At 44.1% G+C, this 25,123-nt stretch overlaps 1 protein-coding gene across 1 annotated transcript in view; it reads right to left on the minus strand.

The window, feature by feature from the left end:
• Positions 1-25,123, minus strand: part of LOC106568679 (cadherin-7) — a 152,784-nt gene that overhangs the window by 122,176 nt on the left and 5,485 nt on the right. Inside the window, exon 2 of the mRNA XM_014139204.2 lies at positions 6,696-6,990. Within this exon, the coding sequence (XP_013994679.2) occupies positions 6,696-6,990 (295 nt within the window). The remainder of the gene's footprint in view (positions 1-6,695; positions 6,991-25,123) is intronic.

A 25,123-nucleotide genomic window follows, 5' to 3' on the forward strand; every position in this document is an offset into this window, starting at 1 on the left:
CCTCTTCCCACTGTGTATCCCAGATACTCTGTTTCCTCTAACCCCACATAACACTTGGCAGGGTTCGCCGTGAGCCCTGCCTTTCTAAGGGCATCTAACACCGCCTGTACCCGGGGTAAGTGGGATTCCCAATCTGGGCTGTAGATCCCCACGTCATCTAAATAAGCTGCGGCGTATGTTTGGTGCGGTTTTAGGACCTTGTCCATGAGCCGTTGAAAGGTGGCTGGGGCCCCGTGTAGGCCGAATGGCATGACGGTGTATTGAAACAAACCGTCAGGGGTTGCAAAGGCTGTCTTTTCTTTGGCCCTGGGGGTCAGAGGAATTTGCCAGTACCCTTTTGTCAGGTCCAGGGTCGTAATGTACCGAGCTTTACCAATTTTCTCCAGTAGTTCGTCTACTCTGGGCATGGGGTAGGCATCAAACTTGGAGATTTCATTTACCTTCCGAAAGTCGTTACAGAACCGCAAAGACCCATCGGGCTTGGAGACCATCACAATTGGGCTAGACCACTCACTATGTGACTCTTCGATCACTCCAGCTGTCAACATTTTCTCCGTCTCTGCTCTAATCGCTGCCTGTCGAGCCTCGGGTACCCGATATGGCCTCATGCTCACTTTTCTCCCTGGTAGGGAAACGATATCATGAGCTGTAACCTCAGTTTGGCCGGGTACTTCTGAAAACACATCTCTGTTTTTCTGGATCAGGGTCTTTACTTCCTGTACTTGTGCTGGGGACAAAGTAGGTGAAATATTTACTTCAGCTGTCTCCTGAGTGTGTGTGGGGTCCGTGACCATTAGTGTTTCTCTCTCTCTCCATGCTTTTAACAGGTTTATGTGATAGATCTGTTCCTGGGGCCGTCGACCTGGCTGTCGGATCCGATAATTAACTTCTCCTATTCTCTCCAGTACTTCATATGGTCCTTTCCATGTGGCTAGTAGTTTGCACTCTACCGTGGGGATCAGCACTAACACCTTATCTCCCGGTTGAAATTCCCTCAGGGTAGCCTGCCGGTTATAAGTGTGCCGCTGGTGCTCTTGTGCTTGTCTCATGTGCTCTCTGACAATGGGCATGACTGTGGCTATCCTGTTTTGCATTGCCGTGACGTGCTCTATGACACTAGTATACGGGGTGGATTGGTGTTCCCAGGTTTCCCGGGCGATGTCTAAATCTCCCATATACCAGCTCGAAGGGAGAAAACCCCAGCGAGGCTTGAGGAACCTCTCTAATGGCAAACATCAGATATGGCAACATGCAATCCCAGTTTTTCCCATCCTTGTCGATTACCTTCCTGAGCATTGACTTCAGGGTCCGGTTGAATCTCTCAACCAGCCCGTCCGTCTGTGGATGGTAAACCGATGTCCTCAACTGTTTCACCTGCCACAATTTACAAAGGTCTGCCATAAGGCGGGACATAAAGGGGGTCCCCTGGTCAGTAAGGATCTCCTTTGGGACCCCAACCCTGGTGAACAATAGCACTAGTTCCTTGGCGATATTTTTGGAAGCCATTGTCCGAAGGGGAAGGGCTTCTGGGTAGCGAGTGGCATAATCTAGAATGACCAGAATGTATTGGTGCCCTCTGGCAGATTTGGGTAGTGGGCCCACTATGTCCATCGCTATCCTCTCAAATGGCGTTTCGATTATGGGGAGTGGCACTAACGGGCTTCTAAACGCTGGTCGGGGAGCTGTTACCTGGCACTCCGGGCACTCTCCACAATGCCGAGCCACTTCAGCCTGAATTCCTGGCCAGTAAAACCTCCTTACAATCCGGTCTCGGGTTTTATCGATACCAAGGTGTCCACCCAGAATGTGCCCATGAGCTAGATCCAGTACTGTCTTCCTGTACCGGGTGGGGACCAACAACTGTTCCACCACATCAACCCCTATTTTTGAGACTCTGTACACAAAACCATTTTTCATGATGAAGTGGGGAAAACTATTAGGCATCATCCTATCATTTATGGCTTGCTGCAGGGTTGGATCCTGGTGTTGGGCCGTCCCGAAATTAGTCATGGACCCTGCCAGGTCTGCTGGTTCTAGATAGTCGTCCTCTGGATTCAGATCGACCCCAGCCCCACTAGTACTGGGCTGTTCATTATCAACGAGGTTTGCCACTTCATCCTCATCCTCCCCTACTAATACCTGTGAGGTTGGCCCCTGGGAGACCTCTTTTCTTGGCCTTGGTTGAAGGCAAAATGCTTCTTCCTGCTTGGTCAGGGTTGTTGGCTTCTCAAATATGCCGTTCTTTTGACCTAACTTCGCAAAGTTAGGAAAGTATCTACCCAATATTACATCATATGGCATCTTTGGGACCACGCCGACCTCATAATCCAGCAGACCGTCCTCTGTTTGTATGCTCACTAATGCTGTAGGGTACAGACGGGTATCCCCATGAATGCACGTAACACTGATATCCTGACTTGTATCCAGTTTATGCGTCGGCACTAGGTTTGCAACGACCAGGGTTAGCATACTGCCGGAATCCAGTAGTGCTTCAACCTCCTTCCCTTCAACCTTCACCCTGCACATATGTTTGTTTCTTGATCTTTCAAGTACAGTGGTTACCACGGGACATGCATACCATATCTCATCTTCTTTTTCACCGAGGTTACATTGCATTGGCTCTTTTTTAATAGGGCAGTAGGCTGCAATATGTCCCGGTCGATTACAATTGTAACAGATAATAGGGTTCCGGGGGGGAGACCTCCTCGACCCCCAGTCCCGGTTTCCGGTTTTTCCCTTAGTGTCTCGGCCCGATTCTGATTCTTTTCTCATGGCCCCACGCTGCTCTCCTCCCCCTCCCCCTGTTGGGACAGTCTTACCCTGTCCGCTGGTTCGCCCAGGCCTGGGGAATGGGAATCTTTCCTCCTGCGCCTGCTCAGCTGTTCCTGCCGTACAATACCGTTCAACCAGGCCCACGAGATGGTCGGCGGAAAGTACCTCGTTCTGGCCAACCCATCGTCGCACTTCTTGGGGTAGACCTCGCTGAAACTGGTTGAGTACGATGGTCTCGACGACCTCGGCGGACGAACGGGTCTCCGGTCGCAACCATTTCCGTGCCAGGTGAATCAAGTCGAACATCTGTGTTCGGGGGGGTTGTCCCGGTCTGTAGGACCACTGGTGGAAGCAGTGTGCCCTCACGGTATCGGTCACTCCCAGTCTAGTCAGAATCTCTCCCTTGAGTTTATCATAATCCTGTGCATCCTTCAACTCCAGGTCAAAATATGCTTTTTGAGCGTCCCCTGTCAGGTATGGTGCCAGAAGCCCTGCCCATTCTTCTTTCGGCCACTTCTCCCTCTCTGCCATCCTTTCGAAGGTGGTAAGATATGCTTCCACATCATCCTGCGCTGTCATTTTTTGAAGAAAATGATTGGCCCACCTTTGGGTATTTGCAGCTGGTAACTGAGCCCCAATTTGGTCCGCTAGCCCCTTTAGGCCTTCTCTTAACTCCCGGGTGTTTCTCTCTTGCTCTTCTCTGAGCAGCTGGTTGGTGCGGTGCTGGACCTGTAACGTGTCCTGATACATTCGCATTGCATCCTGATGAGCTATTTGTTGAGCTCTAGTTGCCTCTTGTTGGGCGGCCGCCGCTTGTAACAGAGCCTGTATGGCTCCCTCCATACTCATTTTCCTGAAAAAAACTGTCCTAACCAAACAAAGCCACAAAAAAAACCAAAAAAACCTGACTCCCCTTTGGAGTGCTAACTAAACTTTTTTTAATTTTTTTCTACCTAACCAGCGGTATGGTTAATCCAGTGCCCACATTCTCCACCACGTGTGGCAAACCTCTTCAAAGTTAGGAGCGTTTGTCACAAATTAAGTGGGAAACTGTCACCAAAATCAGCCCAGAATGAAAGTCCTTTCGAACATGACAGTACCTGTGTGTTTGTTTCGCTGTCCTGGTCCACCCAGGCCACAGGTAAGGTCAAGGATAGCAGGGTTCGGTACACAAATCTGGTTCTCGGTAGGTCCAGGTCTAAACGCCAACAGGTAAGTCCAAAACAGTCCAGCTCGTACACGGTAAATCCAGCCAATGTAGATTGTCTCTTTCTCTATGGTTCATAGATCCTTCCCGCCCTCTCTCTCTCTTCCTGGTTTTTCTTGACCTTTTATCTGTGGGTCGGCTCCACCTTCTGAGGGTTCCCCTTGCTTCTGGGAATTGTAGTTTTGGCAGTCGGCCATTTTGTGATCTGTAGTTCTGATCGGGGTGGCCATTTTAGTGATCGGGCAGAGCCCGTTTATTAGTTCTGCCCTCACATATCTGCCATTTATCACTCGACCCCCTTCTTAGCCACACACTATAGCCGGGACGATTTCAGTTTTCTTTCTATGTGCCATCTCATTTGTCACAGCAAATTGTCTTGAGAGGCATTACTGTAAACAAGCTCTTGCCTAATTACCAAATTAAACAAATAATTTTCTCTTAATCAGATCCATTCACACTACATGACCAAAAGTATGTGGACACTCGTCAAAAATTAATATGGAGTTGGTCCCATCTTTGCTGCTATAACAGCCTCCAATCTTCTGGGAAGGCTTTCCACTAGATGTTGCAACATTGCTGCATGGACTTGCTTCCATTGAGCCACAAGAGCATTAGCGAGGTCGGGCACTGATGTTGAGCGATTAGGCCTGGCTTGCAGTCAGCATTCCAATTCATCCCAAAGGTGTTCGATGGGGTTGACGTCAGGGCTCTGTGCAGGCCAGTCAAGTTCTTCTACACCGATCTCGTCAAACCATTTAATTTTTGCTTGGACCTCGCTTTGTGCACAGGGCATTGTCATGCTGAAACAGGAAAGGAACTTTCCCAATCTGTTTCCACGAAGTTGGAAGCACTGAATCATCTAGAATGTCTTTGTATGTTGTACGTTTAAGATTTCTCATCACTGGAAATAAGGGGCCTAGCCCGAACCATGAAAAACATTATTACTCTTCCACCAAACTGTACAGTTGGCACTACAGGTAGCGTTCTCCTGGCATCCGCCAAACCCAGATTAGTCCGATGGACTGCCAGATGGTGAAGCGTGATTCGTCACTCTAGAGAAAGCGTTTCCACTGCTCCAAAGTCCAATGGCGGCAAGCTTTACAATGGCGGTGACTCCAGCCAATGCTTGGCATTGCGGATGGTGATCTTAGGCTTGTGTGCAGCTGATTGGCCATGGAAACCCATTTCCTGACACTCCCGACGAACAGATATTGTGCTGACGTTGCTTCCCGTTTGGTTGCTACAGACAATTTTGTGAGAAGACCAATTGACAAATACCGCTCTAGCTCTGTTACCTTTCACCGTAGATGTGGAAGTGTGACATCGGTGGATGCGGTGGATTCATAAGCATCCTATGCAAAAGCATCCAAGATATCTCTATCTTAAACTGACAGATTTTCATGTTGTTTTTTTTTGTGCTAATTAGATTTCCGCAGGTGCGTGGACATCAACTCTATGGGGTTAAAAAAAAGGTAAGGGCATTGATCAGAAAACCAGTCAGTATCTGGCATAACTACCACTTGCCTCATGCAGTGTGACACATCTCCTTCACATAGAGTTGATCAGGCTGTTGATTGTGTCCTGTAGAATGTTGAACTACTCCTTTTCAATGGCTTTGTGAAGTTTCTGGATATTGGCGGGAACTGAAACAAGCTGTTGTACACGTCGATCCAGAGCATCCCAAACTTACTCAATAGGTGACATGTCTAGTGAGTATGCAGGCCATGGAAGAATTGGGACATTTTCAGCTTCCAGGAATTGTGTACAGATCCTTGCGAAATGGGGCCATGCATTATCATCCTGAACTATGAGGTGTTGGCGACGGATGAGTTGGACGGATGGACCTCAGGATCTTGTTACGGTGTCTCTGTGCATTCAAATTGCCATCAATAAATCGCAGTTGTGTTGGTTGTTCGTAGCTTATGCCTGCTCATACCATAACCCCACCGCCAGCATGGGGGCACTCTGTTCGGTTCTGCAAACCCACAGTTTCATCAGCTGTCCGGGCGGCTGGTCTCAGATGATCTCGCAGGTGAAGAAGCTGGATGTGGAGGACCTGGGCTGGCGTGGTTACACATGGTCAGCAGTTGTAAGGCCGTGTCTTATGGTAGAGAAAGTAACATTCAGTTCTCTGGTAACAGCTCTGGTGGACATTACTGCAGTCACCATGCCAATTGCACGCTCCCTCAAAACTTGAGACCTCTGTGGAATTGTGTTGTGTGACAAAACTGCACATTTTAGAGTGGCGTTTTATTGTCCCCAGCACAAGGTGCAGTTGTGTAAGGATCAGGCTGTTTAATCAGCTTCTTGCTATGCCACACCTGTCAGGTGGATGGATTATCTTGGCAAGGGAGAAATGCTCACTAACAGGGATGCAAATACATTTGTGCAAAGAATTTGAGAGAAATAAGCGTTTTATGTGTATTGAACATTTCTGGGATCTTTTATTTCAGCTCATGAAACATGGGACCAACACTTTACATGTTGCGTTCATATTTTTGTCCAGTGTAGTAAGAAAGTTAAACAAAACGTCCTCCATGCTACACAGTGTATGCCCATTGCTTGTCACCCACTATGCATTTTTTGTACCATTCCATAGGACTTCCCAGCAGGAAAAACTGGTTGAAATTAGATGGTTGAAATTAGATAATTCCAACAAAAAAATAGTTTTTGCTCGGTTTTGCCCGCTGGGTTGATGTCACTTAATGTTACTCACCCACTGGGGACATCTCGGGGACCCTGGCTGAGTAGGGCCCGTCCAGGAACTTGGGCTCATTGTCATTGATATCCTGGACCTTGATGACAAACTCGGACTCGGGCTCCACGGGTAGGTTGTTTTCGCGATTCCTGGCCTGAGCCCGGAGTGTGTAGTAAGCCTGCTCCTCGCGATCCAGACGCTTGGTGGCATGGATATCACCAGTGTTCTCGTCAATGGTGAAGATGGAGGTAGCTCCCTGGCCATTGAGCACGTACTTCACCTGCCCTTCACCCTTGTCCACGTCTGAGTGCAGCTACAGGGGTAGAGAGGAGGTTATATTATAAAATAAAACAGCTTTATTTTGTCACAATGGAAAGTGGTCCTCTGCTCTGCTTTCAATAACCACCCCCAGACAACTAAACAAACACATTTTGAGGTTGTGGGAGCCAGATAGTTATTGAGACAATATCAAAGATGACACTTTACATGTCTTTGTGTTAATAGCACCTCAAAATGGAACCAGTGACAATATTGATTTACTATCACGTCCTGACGAGTATAGAGGATATTTTGTTATTGTAGTTTGGTCAGGACATGGTAGAGGGTAGTTTATTTATATATTACGAGGTTTTTTGGTCACTGGTCTATGTTTGTATTTCTATGTGTATGTTCTAGGATAGAAAACTATGTGTAGGTTGGGTGCTGGACTCTCAATTGGAGGCAGGTGTTTCTAGTTGCCTCTGATTGGGAGTCCTATAAATAGGTGTGTATTTTTGTTTGTCACTTGTGGGTAGTTGTTTGAGAGCACTGCTTTTGTTGAGCCTGCTTCTCTGTTCCTGTCGTTAGTTTGTTTATTGTTTTTTCCGTGGTGTGCGCATTTTTTATAATAAATATGTTGAGCACGCAACCCGCTGCGCCTTGGTCCCATTCTCTCTTCCATGACAGCTGTGACAGAACTACCCACCACAACAGGACCAAGCAGCGGAGGAAATCTGGCGAGGACCGGGGAACACGGCTGGTAAGGGAGCCCGAGAGGCAGCCCCAATAATTTTTTGGGGGGGGCACAAGGGCAGTTTGGCGGGGCGAGGATGGAGCCCCAGGCTTGCTCCCCGTACCCTTTTTGGGCAGAGACATACGGGACAGGTCCCGTGCTTTGGGGTGATGGGTGCTGTGGCGAGGCCGGGTATTTTCAGGCCGGTACGCGCAGTACCAGCGCCCCGCATGTGCCAGGGGAAAGTGGGCATCCAGCCAGTAGGGGTGATGCCAGCCCTGCGCTCGAGACCGCCAGTGTGCCTCTACGGTCCAGTGTTTCCCACTACACGCACTAGCCTTGAGATGCGTGTCTCCAGGCTGGCACATCCAGTACCAGCCCCACGCATCAGGCTTCTAGTGTGTCAACCCAGTCCGACTCGGCCTGTTCCCGCTACACGCACTAGCCTTGAGGTGCGTGTCTCCAGGCTGGCACGTCCAGTACCAGCCCCACGCATCAGGCTTCTAGTGCATCAGCCGCCCGCCAGTCAGGAGCTGCCAGAGCCGCCCGCCAGTCAGGAGCTGCCAGAGCCGCCCGCCAGTCCGGAGCTGCCAGAGCGGCCCGCCTGTCCGGATCTGCCAGAGCGGCCCGCCTGTCCGGATCTGCCAGAGCGGCCCGCCTGTCCGGATCTGCCATCGCCAGCCGGGCGCAGCAAGGGTCGCCCGCCAGCCGGGCGCAGCCAGAGACACCCGCCAGCCGGGCGCAGCAAGAATTGCCCGCCAGCCAGGCGAAGTCAGGGTCGCCCACCAGTCCTCCGGCACGGCCAGGGGCACCACCTAAGTGGGCGACGTCGAGGGTGGAGCGGAGTCCACGTCCCGCACCTGAGCTGCCTTCAATATAGGTGGGTTGGGGAGGGGGGTGTAGCACAGTGCCGTCGTTGACGGCAGCCACCCTCCCTTCCCTCTCTCTAGTTTAGGGGGGATTTTTCTGTTTGTTTTGGGGGTTTTCTGTGTTTTGTGTAGGTGCATCCGGGGTCTGAACCTTTGGGGGGGGGGGGGGTACTGTCACGTCCTGACCAGTATAGAGGATATTTTGTTATTGTAGTTTGGTCAGGACGTGGCAGAGGGTAGTTTATTTATGTATTACGGGGTTTTTTGGTCACTGGTCTATGTTTGTATTTCTATGTGTATGTTCTAGGATAGTTTTCTATGTGTAGGTTGGGTGCTAGGCTCTCAATTGGAGGCAGGTGTTTCTAGTTGCCTCTGATTGGGAGTCCTATAAATAGGTGTGTGTTTTTGTTTGTCACTTGTGGGTAGTTGTTTGAGAGCACTGCTTTTGTTGAGCCTGCTTCTCTGTTCCTGTCGTTAGTTTGTTTATTGTTTTTTCCGTGGTGTGCACATTTTTTATAATAAATATGTTGAGCATGCAACCCGCTGCGCCTTGGTCCCATTTTCTCTTCCACGACAGCTGTGACATTTACTCATATATCAAATGATGAATTCCTGTTTTCCAGTGTCTGTTGGAAAGCAGACTGAACTGGGTTTTCCTCTAGGATTTTGCCTGTGCTTAGCTCGATATCGTTTATTTATTAGTGTTTTATTAGTGTTTGCCAATATCATGCATACCAATAACATTATGCAGCCACCACCATTATTGACTCAACAAATTTCAGCTTTTATTTTTAATGAATTTGTGAAAAATGCTAAAAACATAATTCCACTTTGACATCATGGGGTATTGTGGGTAGGCCAGTGACACAATATCTCATTTTAACCAATTTGAAATTAAGGCGGTAACACAACAAAATATGGAAAAAGTCAAGGGGTGTGTACTTTCTGAAGGCACTGTATATCATTGAACTAATATAGAATAATCCTTAGATACTGTTGAAATGATTTGATCTGGTTTAGAAAAATGTTATGAGACAGCTGGGAATTGCGTGTTAAGATTAAGTCAAGTTGTTCTGTTCTTCACACACCTCAGTCTTTGCAGAATCAGCACATTTCTGGAACACATGAATACCAACTGCCGTCCTTGGTCAAGGATACCTTGTTCAACATAATACATCAGTGTACAACACGCTATACATTTCTCAGGTACCACTCCAGGTGTCCTAGGTTTTGGGGATCTGTTTTCAAGAATATGTGTTTTTCTGTCATTTCTTATTTATTAGAGGTGGTGTACCAACATGGATTTGCGTAGTTTCATATTTTGCCCCTGTGTACAAACTTCGCTCATTATTAGCATGGATTTCATTCAAATACAGCCACTGAATCTCAAGTTAAAATGCAAATATTGGCCAAAAAGTTTATTTCACATCTGACTCCATATGTGAAGAAACACAATACGCCTGTCACAGCGTCCACAGAAGGTGGCGCCCCTCCCCGGTCGGGCGGTGCTCGGCGGTCGTCGTCGCCGGCCTACTAGCTGCCACCGATCTACGTTTCTGTGTCTTTTCGTTTTGTCTGTCTAGGTCCGCACCTGTTCCTTGTTAGTCATTAGTGCGGGGGTATTTAGTTTGTCTTTTTTGTTTGGGAATTCGTGCGGGATTGTTTCATGTCATGTTCTTTGTGATAGTCGGCATTTTGTAGTCGGCATTTCGTATCACATTCTGAATAAAGGAGATTTATAATCAATGCTATTAATACAATTGCTTTATGTAAAAACAAAAACATGGGTATCTTTGGGCTTGTTTTTATTTCTCAATGGAAAATAATTCTAATACAATCCATTCATGACTGTAATATGTGTCTGGCAGTGGAGGCTACTGAGGGGAGGACAGTTCATAATACGGCCAGAATGAAGTATGGAATGGAATGGTATCAAACACATTTTTGTTTTTTGTTTTCATGTGTTTGATATAATTCCATTCACTCCATTCCAGCCATTAACCTCTATGGGCTAGGCGGGACGAATTCGTCCCACCTACGTAACAGCCAGTCTAATCCAGTGGCGCGATTTTTGAATCGTTTGAAATACTATTACTTCAATTTCTCAAACATATGACTATTTTACAGCTATTTAAAGACAAGACTCTCGTTTATCTAACCACACTGTCCGATTTCAAAAAGGCTTTACAACGAAAGCAAAACATTAGATTATGTCAGGAGAGTGCCCAGCCAGAAATAATCAGACACCCATTTTTCAAGCTAGCATATAATGTCACCAAAAACCCAAACCACAGCTAAATGCAGCACTAACCTTTTATGATCTTCATCAGATGACACACCTAGGACATTATGTTATACAATACATGCATGTCTGTTCAATCAAGTTCATATTTATATCAAAAAACAGCTTTTTACATTAGCATGTGACGTTCAGATAAAGCATACCCCCGCAAACTTCCTGGGGAATTTACTAACAGTTTGCTAAATTACTCACGATAAACGTTCACAAAAAGCATAACAATTATTTTAAGAATTATAGATACATTACTCCTCTATGCACTCGATATGTCCGATTTTAAAATAGCTATTCGGATGAAGCACATTTTGCAATATTCTAAGTACATAGCCCAGCCATCACGGCTAGCTATTTAGACACCCGGCAAGATTAGCCTTCACCATAATCACATTTCCTATAAGAAAAATGTTCTTACCTTTCCTGTTCTTCGTCAGAATGCACTCCCAGGACTTCTACTTCAATAACAAATGTAGGTTTGGTCCCAAATAATCCATAGTTATATCCAAATAGCATCGTTTTGTTTGTGCGTTCTAGACACTATCAGAATGGTAATCCACGGTCGTGCGCATGGCGTGACAAAAAATGTCTAAATATTCCATTACCGTACTTCGAAGCATGTCAACCGCTGTTTAAAACCAATTTTTATGCCATTTATCTCGTAGAAAAGCGATAATATTCCGACCGGGAATCTGCAATAAACTAAACAGCCGAATTAAAATACTCCACGGGGGCTAATCGCGCACGCGCCTCATTCCATTGTCACCTAATGGGACACTTGAATAAGGTGATAATCTGTTTCAGCCTGAGGCTGCCTCGTCAACCTTCATGATTTTCCCGGCTTCTGAGAGCCTATTGGAGCCCTGGGAATTGTCACGTTACAGCTAAGATCCTTACTCTTCAATAAACAGATGCAAGACGCACGACTCCTTGTCAGACAGGCCACTTCCTGCATGAAACCTTGTCAGTTTTTTGCCTGCCATAGGAGTTCTGTTATACTCACAGACACCATTCAAACAGTTTTAGAAACTTTAGGGTGTTTTCTATCCAAACCTGAACAATAATATGCATATTCTAGCTTCTGAGTTGGTGTAGGAGGCAGTTAAAAATGGGCACATATTTTTTCCAAAATTCTCAATACTGCCCCCTAGCCCAAACAGGTTAAACTCCATTTTAGCCATTATTTTAGAGCCGTCCTCCCCTCAGCAGCCTTCACTGGTATCTGGAGATTGAAAGTCTATTCCATAACCACCCTCCTCTCTAAGGGCAAAGGCTCGCAGTCCCAATAACAAGACGGTCTCCATGGCACAGCTCAATGCTATTTTCTAAGTGACTGCCCGCAGCTGCTTAAGTCACACTGTTTAGAACCTTTTTCTGCTTAAGTTTCCAGCCATTGTGTTATTTGTTCAAAGTTGCTCAAGGGATGTTAGAGTTGGAATAGGTGAGGACATCAGTTCCGTCAAGGCCAAAATAGCTAGTAGCCATTGAGATATGACCAAAAATATGACATGTTTGCAAGGGTTATAGTCGTGTAAACAAAAACAGGGAATATACATGTGAAATTACTTAATAACGTGTTTCCAGTACATTTGGAATACAAATACTAATGTATTTGGGAACTAAAAATGCTCTCCAGACAAGCTTTTTCAGATGTTTGTGAAAGCAAAGACAGGGTAGAATGCATTTTTAACATGTTACAATTCAATTCGTCTTACAATCAAATGTCTTATTGTGCAATTATTGTATTTCCAACACGTTTATTAAACATATACATTTCGGGTAGGGAACATGGCTGTGTGTTGATGTTGTGTAGAACTCCCCTCAAGACTTGATCGAGTACAGGTACACAACTTAGCTTCCCTGTACATTTTCCAATATAAAATATGAATATCACCTGTATTGGCACAGCAATTAGTCTATAATGTTGCTTGATCTATGGTTAGGCTATTACCTAGTCAAAATGAGGCTTCATGAAAAGTTGAAAGTTGCCATATGGCCAAAACAATAGTGAAAACATTTTTTATTATAAAATGTAAGAAAAAAAACATAATTGGAAAAAACAACTGCCTAAACAATTCCAAATGTTATTTATGTTGCCAACTTTTTGGGGGGTGTTTAATGATTCCCAAATACTTCTGTTTTTAAATCAGTAATCATATTCTGTTAATTCAATTGAAAAACACAACATTTTCTTGTATAATGACGATAACCAAGTGTCTCCCCAATACATTTTGAGTAAGATTTAGTCATTTGACAAAAACCTACAGTACATAAAAAGCAATTAGTTTAATTGTGTATTATGATAATGTTACCTGCCTCATGTTAATAAAATATTTTTAACATTTTGTTCAAGACAACCCCTTTTTTTTATTTTAATTCATTGGCGCCCCCCCATAGAACATTATGTCACACCGATGGAAAATACACAACAGGCAGTAAAATGTTATGGTTAAAACATAAATAATGACACTTTCAGAAGTTTCTGACTGCTCTAAAATGCAACTTCTAAACATCAGTCATGGATCCTCATGAATTAAAAGATTTAAAATGTAGTCATTCCAATTACATTGCCTCGAAAGAGTCCTATTTTGTTATTTTTCGCCACTAACTCGCCGAGTCGGGAGTGTGTAATTTGCACGCAATGGTGCCTTCCTTGGATGTGATAGCCATTTTTAGACTCCTCTCCGGAATCTAACCATGATTCCCCTTTGGTCACTATGGAATGAACAGAAAGTACCATTGAAAGTTGATAGGGCAGACTGTCAGCGCCACGAATGGCATGCCACCTGTCGAGGTTATAGGGTCACCAAAAGCATTTGAGAGTAGGCCTACCCCGCATGGGTTTTGGGTCTGAATAAATGCATGCATCCCTGAAGGTCAACACTTGTTGGCATGTATTAGCTCTATCATTGCTGCAGTCATCCAATCCAAGTGACGTTGGAGCAATCAAAGGAACCATAACTAATTTAATGAGCCATTTGCAGTTTCACTGTACCGGCTCTTTGTACTAAGACTTGCATGGCAAGTCTTTGAGACAGGAATATGCTACTGGCAGGATCACTCAGATAGACCCCCAGAACATTGATGTGTACTTGGCAGTGCAAAAAGGCACAGGGGCAGAGTTCTCCAGTGATGGAGGAGACCTAAGCCTACCCAGTCTAAGGTCCCAACCTACCAACAGCCGAAGCCGTGGGAGCTGAGGCACCACTCGAGACGTGTTCTTTTGGAGGGTTTTTGGAGTATACCACAAAATGGAGCCAATGACAGGTTTTGAGAAACACAACGTGTCCCTCCCAGGGATGATCACGTATGCCAATTGGCCAGGAGGAGTGAAACTGCTGGGACAGAGAGAGAGGGATCGAGGGGATGGTTGGTCTAATGCGGAGAGTGAGAACCAAGAGTGGGAGCACCACATCCAGTCGCCAATATCTACCTGCACCATCACTAGGGCCAGGTAAAAGAACCAGAGGGCAGAGACAGACCCTGAGGTCGCCGGAGCAATGGTCACCTGCAGGATGTGAGAAGCCAGGCGTGGGAGAATGAATATGTAAATACTGCACTCAGAACCACTTAAAAGGAGCAAAATTGCAACAGAACACAAATATGTATAATACAAATAAGTGTTATTAGATAGAAAATAAGTCTAAAATTGTCATTATTTCCTCTGATGTGATACCCTCTTCATGTCACACCAAGGGAAAAAAGCTGTCCCACCAGCGAAAATCTCAGGCTATATTTTTGGCCTTATTGTTAACATATAGCCTACCATTTGATTTGCACTGTAATATTCTTATTTCTATTATACATTCAAAAGGCGTCACACCAAAGGACTAAGAAATGGACCCCTTTTTTGTCAATGGAAGAAATATTTCTAATAAAGCTTACAATCTGTTCAGACCATGTGCTCCAGCAATGCCTTATGTACTTCCTCATTGTAAGAGAACCCTCCTGTCAGGAGCGTCGTAAAAAGTGGACCAAGGCGCAGCGGGTATCGTGCTCATCTTCCTTTTTTATTTGGATAAACGTGAACACTTAACGACAACGACGACGACGGACGACGACGACGAAAAACCAGTCCTGTAAGGCTACACAGCTATACATGGAACAACTACCCACAAACACTGTGACAAAAACCCCCTACTTAAATATGGCCTCCAATTAGAAGCAACGAAGAACAGCTGCTTCCAATTGAAGGCCAAACCAAAACCTGAACATAGAAATAGACTAAATAGACATTGAAACATAGAAATGGACAACATAGAACATTACCCAAAAACCCAAGACACATAAATAAAACACACCCCTGCCACGTCCTGACCATACTACAATAACAAAATGACCCCTTACTGGTCAGGACATGACACCTCCCCTGCACAATTAATCACAAAATTGTGTCACACCATGTGGACATTTTGGGGACAAAATTTAATCAATCAGAACTATTTGGAAATATCATGAATTGACTTCAGGACTACTGTTTCTTAAAATAAACTTCTGTGTCATAAGTACAAGAGTAGGTGAACAAAATTTTATTCATGTTTTCATTACATTAGTTATCTTTTTTTAATTTGTTTTTAGTCCCACCCTTCAGCTAACGTCAAACCCTCCCATCTATCTTTGAAAACCATCCAGTTTTGATTTCTAATTGTCATATATTTTTAAACTGTGCTGTAATGTTTCGTAAAAGTTCTGAATCTTTCTATTCTCATAGTTTCTACAGATTGTAAATTAAAGATGAACATTTTTACTAAGAGTATTATTATATTATTGATTGATTGACTACGGCTTTTCAAGTCACAAGAAACAAAAGTTTGTGCTTGTCAATATAGAGAATTAAAAAAGGGCTGTCACATCAACTCCCAACCATGTGTTAGTATGTGTTTTCAGTGAATTTACCTATATCACAAAGCTCATCTGCATTTCCTGCGGCACAGGAAAATGATCTAGCAACAAAAGGTTGATCAAATTCAGACCTAATCAGTCAGGTTTCAAGACTGGGCATTCAACTGAGACTGCTCTTCTCTGTGTCACGGAGGCTCTCCGCACTGCTAAAGCTAACTCTCTCTCCTCTGCTCTCATCCTTCTAGACCTATCTGCTGCCTTAGATACTGTGAACCATCAGATCCTCCTCTCCACCCTCTCCGAGTTGGGCATCTCCGGCGCGGCCCACGCTTGGATTGCGTCCTACCTGACAGGTCGCTCCTACCAGGTGGCGTGGCGAGAATCTGTCTCCGCACCATGCGCTCTCACCACTGGTGTCCCCCAGGGCTCTGTTCTAGGCCCTCTCCTATTCTCGCTATACACCAAGTCACTTGGCTCTGTCATATCCTCACATGGTCTCTCCTATCATTGCTATGCAGACGACACACAATTAATCTTCTCCTTTCCCCCTTCTGATAACCAGGCGGCGAATCGCATCTCTGCATGTCTGTCAAACATATCAGTGTGGATGACGGATCACCAGCTCAAGCTGAAACTCGGCAAGACGGAGCTGCTCTTCCTCCCGGGGAAGGACTGCCCCTTCCATGATCTCGCCATCACGGTTGACAACTCCCTTGTGTCCTCCTCCCAGAGTGCTAAGAACCTTGGCGTGATCCTGGACAACACCCTGTCGTTCTCCACTAACATCAAGGCGGTGACCCGATCCTGTAGGTTCATGCTCTACAACATTCGCAGAGTACGACCCTGCCTCACACAGGAAGCGGCGCAGGTCCTAATCCAGGCACTTGTCATCTCCCGTCTGGATTACTGCAACTCGCTGTTGGCTGGGCTCCCTGCCTGTGCCATTAAACCCCTACAACTCATCCAGAACGCCGCAGCCCGTCTGGTGTTCAACCTTCCCAAGTTCTCTCACGTCACCCCGCTCCTCCGCTCTCTCCACTGGCTTCCAGTTGAAGCTCGCATCCGCTACAAGACCATGGTGATTGCCTACGGAGCTGTGAAGGGAACGGCACCTCCATACCTTCAGGCTCTGATCAGGCCCTACACCCAAACAAGGGCACTGCGTTCATCCACCACTGGCCTGCTGGCCCCCTACCTCTGAGGAAGCACAGTTCCCGCTCAGCCCAGTCAAAACTGTTTGCTGCTCTGGCACCCCAATGGTGGAACAAGCTCCCTCACGACGCCAGGACAGCGGAGTCAATCACCACCTTCCGGAGACACCTGAAACCCCACCTCTTTAAGGAATACCTAGGATAGGATAAAGTAATCCTTCTAACCCCCCCCTTAAAAGATTTAGATGCACTATTGTAAAGTGGTTGTTCCACTGGATATCATAAGGTGAACGCACCATTTTGTAAGTCGCTCTGGATAAGAGCGTCTGCTAAATGACTTAAATGTAATGTAAATGTAAATTAAAATCCTACATCTGTATGGAGAAGTGGCTGAGATTTCCTAGTTACATATGTCTCTCAGTTCAGGATCTATCCCTTGAAAAAAAGTCCACCCTTGAGGCTCATGTCTGTCATTTTTCCAAGGCTAGTGGGCATCTCTTACCGCTCCACAGGACAGAAAAGTGCTAGATATCACAATGTCACATCTGAGGACAATATCTTTGCTATCTGCTTAGAAAAAGGCCCACCAGAAATGTATAACAAATGCAAACTTGAAGTGGCTTAAACAGACTAAAGAAACATCTCATAGTGAACAAACTGGGTTAGTACTGAATGTAGGCAAAAAGTAGCGTGGGTACAGAAGTTGGTTGATGGCAGACATGCACCTACCCCAATGCTCTCTTGCTGATGACTTGGATAAATGCAGGAGCATATTTCAGGAGCAGGACAAAACACACTCTTTTTGACTGATTGATATAAGGGCATATATTTCTTAGTCCAAGTAAAGTAACACAGGATGGTCATAATGCTTCATGACAGTGTCATAAAGTGCATTTTCTACAAGTTATTTAAAATATGATTTAAAAAATATATATATACATGACTGTAAAGAATTCATTACAACAACAAAAGATTTAAGAAACAAACTTTCAAATGAAAGGAAAATTCTTAGCAGGGAAAAATGAATTTGAATAAATGGTGTCATAGCCATCCATAAAAAATGCAATTTAAGTCACAACAGGTGTAAATATATGGGTCATGACAGTGTTAGGACCATATTATGATAGGTTATGACAAGTTATTTTAGCTGTTAGACACAAACTCGCCACTCTGCAAGGAGAAACATCACACCGGACCAAAAAATGGTTGAGCCAACTAATGCTTCCACATTTTTTCAACAGACTGAATTAACATAATTACTTTTTGCCCGAAAGGGAAAATGTCAATTCATTTCCTGAATTGACAGAATGGAAACTTAAATTGACCCCAACCCTGCTGTAGAAACTTAGTGCCCTCAAATGTCCCAAAGATGGCCAACTCTGAATGGTGACTCATCAACTCCTATATATACCCGTGGCGTATGTACAGATAGAGACAGCCAGGCAGAGACAGCCAGCCAGGCTATCAAAGGCTCTGGTGTGTGTGTGTGTGTGTGTGTGTGTGTGTGTGTGTGTGTGTGTGTGTGTTCATGTGTGTGTGCATCTATCAAACACAATATATTGCAACAGTGATAAAGGGAGACAACTGAACCTGGCTAACACAAGCCTCCTTGTTTGTCCAATGCCACATGGCGAACACCAATTATGCCAGCGAGATTATAAACCCAGCTCGTTTCAGACACGCTAATTTAGTATTCATCTGTTTCACTTCCTGTATCGCAGCTAACCCCACATCTCAACTGGCCCCTCCGTAAATGTCACCCAATGAAGGAATATGGCGTTGTCGTACCATCTCTCCTGCCAGCACACATCAATTATCAGTCTCTGACTGCTGACTGTTTTCTCCCCTCAACGAACGTGCCCGTTTGTCAGCACATAAACCATCCTATCAAATAAGCGGCGTCGAAATACATGTCATATCCTGAGTGATGGGCTTTGGCCCGCCACACTCCAAGACAGTACATGGGATTTAGTTTGGGCAAATTCAATTACAGCGGGTGAGACCGAGAGCTGATGGATGCCGTGCAGATGGCGGCTCTAATTCAATACTTAAGACTCAATCATCCCTCTTTATTTAAAGGACGTTGTATGGGAAAATGTGGAAAAGTTCAACTTATTATAAAAAAATAAAAAATCTATTTCTATGTAATTGCTAAGTATTTACTAAAGTAATATGTAACAACAATTTCGTAACTGTAGTAATAACAGTGTTACTGCACTGGTATAAGAGCAACTTAATGTAAAGTGTTATACTTATTCTCTCATGTGAGAAGTGAAGAAGTTACTGTAAACAACAACCTTATGGTAGGGTAAATGTAAGCACGCTAGCTTAGCGAGTATGAACTTATTTTTGAAACTTTGTGTCCCAGGTCAGGCAGACAGGAATACAATACAGATGACCCTGCAAGTAATTCATGTAACAGGTTTTATTAGCAATGATTATGTTATGTGCTTGACTTTGTTGACACACTTATTGTAAGTTACTCGGGATAAGAGCGTCTGCTAAACGACTAATGTGTCAATGTAACCTCATTCCCATCACGGAAACAAAGCCTGGGTTAGTATTGGAAACATCTTAAAACTGTTCTAACAGTAGTCCTACTGTTGTTATAATCACTGGTCGAAGCCCTGTTCAGAAAGGTAACAGGGGAAGTTCATATTAAATTACATTTTCGACGATGTCTCGGTCTACTTGACTTACATACAATCTCTCCCTTTATAGGAAACAAATAGAGACATGACCAATTGAATAGTCTATCTCCCAAATTAATTTTACAAGAGATATAACAAAATAGAGCTGTTTGTCAGGGCACTGTTCACTCTTATGCAGGGCAGAACAACAGCTAGACCATTTGCAAAGTTTTGAGATAACTTAGTAATGAGCATTGGAAAGCTGGGAAGCAATTGTTGGATTTTGGTCTATGCATCTGAAAAGGGCTGCTGTGAACCAGTATTTTAAGAACGTGAAATGTCAGAATAACAGTAGAGAGAATGATTTATTTCAGCTTTTATTAGTTTCATCACATTCCCAGTAGGTCAGAAGTTCACATACACTCAATTAGTATTTGGTAGCATTGCCTTTAAATTGTTTAACTGGGGTCAAACGGTTTGGGTAGCCTTCCACAAGCTTCCCACAATAAATTGGGTGAATTTTGGCCCATTCCTCCTGACAGAGCTGGTGTAACTGAATCAGGTTTGTAGGCCTCCTTGCGCGCACATGTTTTTTCAGTTCTGCCCACAAATTTTCTACAGGATTATGGTCAGGACTTTGTGATGGCCGCTCCAATACCTTGACTTTGTTGTCCTTAAGTCATTTTGCCACAACTTTGGAAGTATACTTGTGGTCATTGTCCATTTGGAAGACCCATTTGTGACCAAGCTTTAACTTCCTGACTGATGTCTTTAGATGTTGCTTCAATATAGCCACATAATTACCCACCTCATGATGCCATCCATTTTGTGAAGTGCACCAGTCGCTCCTGCAGCAAAGCACCCCCACAACATGATGCTGCCACCCCTGTGCTTCACGGTTGGGATGGTGTTCTTCGGCTTGCAAGCATCCCCCTTTTTCCTCCAAACATAACAATGGTCATAATGGCAAAACAGTTCTATTTTTGTATCATTAGACCAGAAGACAATTCTCCAAAAAGTATGATCTTTGTCCCCATGTGCAGTTGCAAACCGTAGTCTAGCTTTTTTATGGCGGTTTTGGAGCAGTGGCTTCTTCATTGCTGAGCAGCCTTTCAGGTTATGTCGATATAGGACTCCTTTTACTGTGGATATAGATACTTTTGTACCTGTTTCCTCCAGCATCTTCACAAGGTCCTTTGCTGTTGTTGTGGGATTGATTTGCACTTTTCGCACCAAAGTACGTTCATCTTTAGGAGACAGAAGGTGTCTCCTTCCTGAGCGGTATGATGGCTGGTCCCATAGTGTTTATACAGATGAACGTGATACCTTCAGGCGTTTGGAAATTGCTCCCAAGGGTGAACCAGACTTGTGGAGTTCTACAATTGTTGTTCTGAGGTCTTGGCTGATTTCTTTTGATTTTCCAATGATGTCAAGCAAAGAGGCACTGAGTTTGAAGGTAGGCCTTGAAATACATCCACAGGTACACCACCAATTGACTCAAACGATGTCAATTAGCCTATCAGAAGCTTCTAAAGCCATGACATAATTTTCTGGAATTTTCCAAGCCATTTGAAGGCACAGTCAACGTAGTGTATGTAAACTTATGACCCACTGGAATTGTGATACAGTGAATTATAAGTGAAATAATCTGTCTGTAAACAATTGTTGGAAAAATTACTTGTGTCATGCACAAAGTAGATGTCCTAACCGACTTGCCAAAACTATAGTTTGTTAACAAGACATTTGTGGAAGGGTTGAAAAACGAGTTTTAATGACAACCTAACTATATGTAAACTTCCGACTTCAACTGTATTTCATTGCAGAGTATATGCTTTCCATCAGCACTGGCATGTATTCAAACACAGATCCTGATTCTATTTATTTGACGCATCTGTGTATACAGCAAGCATCCGAATCCTTTGTGCCTTAGAAATACCCTAGAATATAACGTCTCAGTTTATTGTGTTGTGGAGGAGAGGGACAGAGAGAGAAAGCAAGACAGAGAGCAACCCTGAGAAAGAGATTCAGACAGAGAGAGAAATAGAGACAGAAAGGCCCAGAGAAGAAGAAAGAGATGGCAAGAAGAAGAAAGAATGCTCCATATTTCAGGGCCTCCTGTCTTCGTCTCACTTTGGCTCCTGCTGCCTCCCTCTGCTTCCTCTGCTCTGAGCTCAGGTGGAGGAGAAGCACCTCCACATTTCATAATTTCTTTTTCTGTCTGTTGGAGAGCCTCCCATCCCTAAAAAGACATGACAGAATGCCTATGGTAATTAGGAATGCCAATATTTGAAAGATCCAATACAATTACCCCAACTCACCACCAGGTTCTTAGCTGACCTGTGTTCAAATACTATTTAAACAATTTCAAATTAAGCTGGGTTTGACTGACCTTGCCTGATGCAATGGAGCTAATAGATTATTCGCAAAACTGAAAACCCCAGGCAGGCTAAAGCAACCATTCAAAATATTTGATTGATTTCAAATAGTATTTGAACCCAGGTCTGGTTTTAAGAGGGTGGGGAAAAAATTTGATAGCTTTGGAATGACTCTTGTATGTTTTCAGTCTCATTGCCAGAAACTCCTTTCCCTTTTTAAGTTACATTTTGGGGGGTGAATGAATGAACGCATCAAGAGTGCTAGCTATATAAATGCAAATTGTATTGTATTACTTTGTGGTACTGCTCCATTCAAGAGAAATCGAGAGCTTTTCTCCTTTTATCATCTTCATTAAAATCAGATGTCTGCTCATATCGTTTTCAGCACATAAAGAGCTCTGCTGGCTTGAATGAAAAGAGATGTTCATGCCACAGCCACCAGCCCATCTACCTAATTATATGAAAGGCAGACTATTCATTTTCTCCATCATTTGTGTGTGTATGTGTGTCTCTTTGTGTGTGTGTGTGTGCGTGTGTGTGTGTGTGCATGTCCGTGTGTGTGTGTGTGCGTGTGATACAGATACTGTGTGTGTGTGTGTGTGTGTGTGTGTGTGTGTGTGTGTGTGTGTGTGTGTGTGTGTGTGTGTGTGTGTGTGTGTGTGTGTGTGTGGTGTCTCGGTGAGAATGACTGTTGTGGTGTCGCTTGAAGGCGAGCAAGGAGAAAGCACTGGTGATTGCTAACCTGATGACTTTCACCTCCTGCTCTGATAAAAGGCCATGGCGGAGCAGCCCAGAGACAGGGAGATACAGATTAAAAGCCCTGGAATTGCATTTCATTAACTTTTTAAGGTATAGGGGGCAGTATTTTCATTTTCGGATGAAAAGTGTGCCCAGAGTAAACTGCCTAATACTCGGGCCCAGAGTCAAATATTTGCATATTATTAGTAGATTCGGATAGAAAACACTCTGAAGTTTCTAAAACTGTTTGAATGATGTCTGTGAGTATAACAGAACTCATATGGCAGGCAAAAACCTGAGAAAAATCCAACCAGGAAGTGGGAAATCTGAGAATTGTAGTTCTTTTGAATCCCTATCGAAACTACAGTGCCTGTGGGGTCAAATTGCACTTCCTAAGGCTTCCATTTGCTGTCAACAGCCTTTAGAAACGTGTTTCATCCTTCTCCTGTTACTGGGCAGAAAATAGGAGCTCAGTCAATGAGTGGATTGCCTGGGACCAGTGAGTTGTTTACGGCGCGGCCACATTTGGCGCGCCGCTCCTTCTTTTTCCTCTGTAATGAATACGCTATTGTCCGGTTGGAATATTATCAACGTTTTATGTTAACCTGTTAGGGCTAGGGGGCAGCATTGACACGGCTGGATAAAAAACATACCGATTTAATCTGGTTACCACTCCTACTCAGTAACTAGAATATGCATATACTTATTACATATGGATAGAAAACACCCTAAATTTTCTAAAACTGTTTGAATGGTGTCTGTGAGTATAACAGAACTCAAATGGCAGGTCAAAACCTGAGAGATTCCTTTACAGGAAGTGGCCTGTCTGACCATTTGTTGAACTTCTTTTCCATCTCTATCATTTACTAAGGATCTCTGCTCTAACGTGACACTTCCCACGTCGTCCATAGGCGCTCAGAGCCCGGGAAAAAACAGAATGTCGTCATTCCAGCCCCAGGCTGAAACACATTATCGCCTTTCTCAAGTGGCCCATCAAGAGACACTAGCTTATGCGCGTGACCCCGACCGCCCCCGCCTTTGGGATTTTTTCCTCTGTTTGCCGAAAAGGAGATTCCCTGTCGGAATATTATCGCTTTTCTACGAGAAAAATGTCGTAAAAATTGATTTTAAACAGCGGTTGACATGCTTCGAAGTACGGTAATGGAATACTTAGAATTTTATTGTCACGAATTGCGCCAAGCGCGTGACACTTCTTTACTATTTCGGATAGTGTCTGGAACGCACGAACAAAACGCCGCTATTCGGATATAACGATGGATTATTTTGGACCAAACCAACATTTGTTATTGAAGTAGCTGTCCTGGGTGTGTATTCTGACGAAGACAACAAAAGGTAATGAAATTTTTATAATAGTAAATATGATTATGGTGAGTGCTAAACTTGCCGGGTGTCTAAATAGCGAGTCCGTGATGCCTGGGCTATGTACTGAGAATATTGCAAAATGTGCTTTCACCGAAAAGCTATTTTAAAATCGGACATATCGAGTGCATAGAGGAGGTCTGTATCTATAATTCTTAAAATAATTGTTATGCTTTTTGTGAACGTTTATCGTGAGTAATTTAGTAAAATGTTAGCGAATTCCCCGGAAGTTTGCGGGGGGTATGCTAGTTCTGAACGTCACATGCTAATGTAAAAAGCTGGTTTTTGATATAAATATGAACTTGATTGAACAAAACATGCATGTATTGTATAACATAATGTCCTAGGGTTGTCATCTGATGAAGATCATCAAAGGTGAGTGCTGCATTTAGCTGTCTTCTGGGTTTTGGTGACATTATATGCTGGCTTGAAAAATGGGTGTCTGATTATTTCTGGCTTGGTACTCTGCTGACATAATCTAATGTTTTGCTTTCGTTGTAAAGCCTTTTTGAAATCGGACAGTGTGGTTAGATTAACGAGAGTCTTGTCTTTAAAATGCTGTAAAATAGTCATATGTTTGAAAAATGTAAGTTTTCGGATTTTAGAGGAGTTTGTATTTCGCGCCACGCCCATCATTGGATATTGGAGCAGGTGTTCCGCTAGCGGAACGTCTAGATGTAAGAGGTTTTTAAGAATGATGTCATACAATGGTGTACTAGAGGGACATGTGTATTTGTCCCTCAAGTACCCAATCAATAAAAGAGCCTGAAACAAAATGGTTCCCCAAATAGAATGTGACATGACATTGGTGAAAATCACAGATCCATTTTGTATATATACAGTGGCTTGCGAAAGTATTCACCCCCCTTGGAATTTTGTTGCCTTACAACCTGGAATGAATTTCCCTGTATTTAGTACCATCCATCATTCCTTCAATTCTGACCAGTTTCCAAGTCACTGCCGATGAAAAACATCCCCACGGAATGATGCTGCCACCACCATGCTTCACTGTGGGGAAGGTGTTTTTCATAATTTTTCATGTTGGCTTATTTTTTTTTAAGCAATGGCTTTTTTTCTGGCCACTCTTCCGTAAAGCCCAGCTCTGTGGGAATGTACGGCTTAAAGTGGTCCTATGGACAGATACTCCAATCTCCGCTGTGAAGCTTTGCAGCTCCTT

Source organism: Salmo salar, chromosome ssa14, assembly GCF_905237065.1.
Source record: "Salmo salar chromosome ssa14, Ssal_v3.1, whole genome shotgun sequence".
Taxonomy (NCBI): Eukaryota; Metazoa; Chordata; class Actinopteri; order Salmoniformes; family Salmonidae; genus Salmo; species Salmo salar.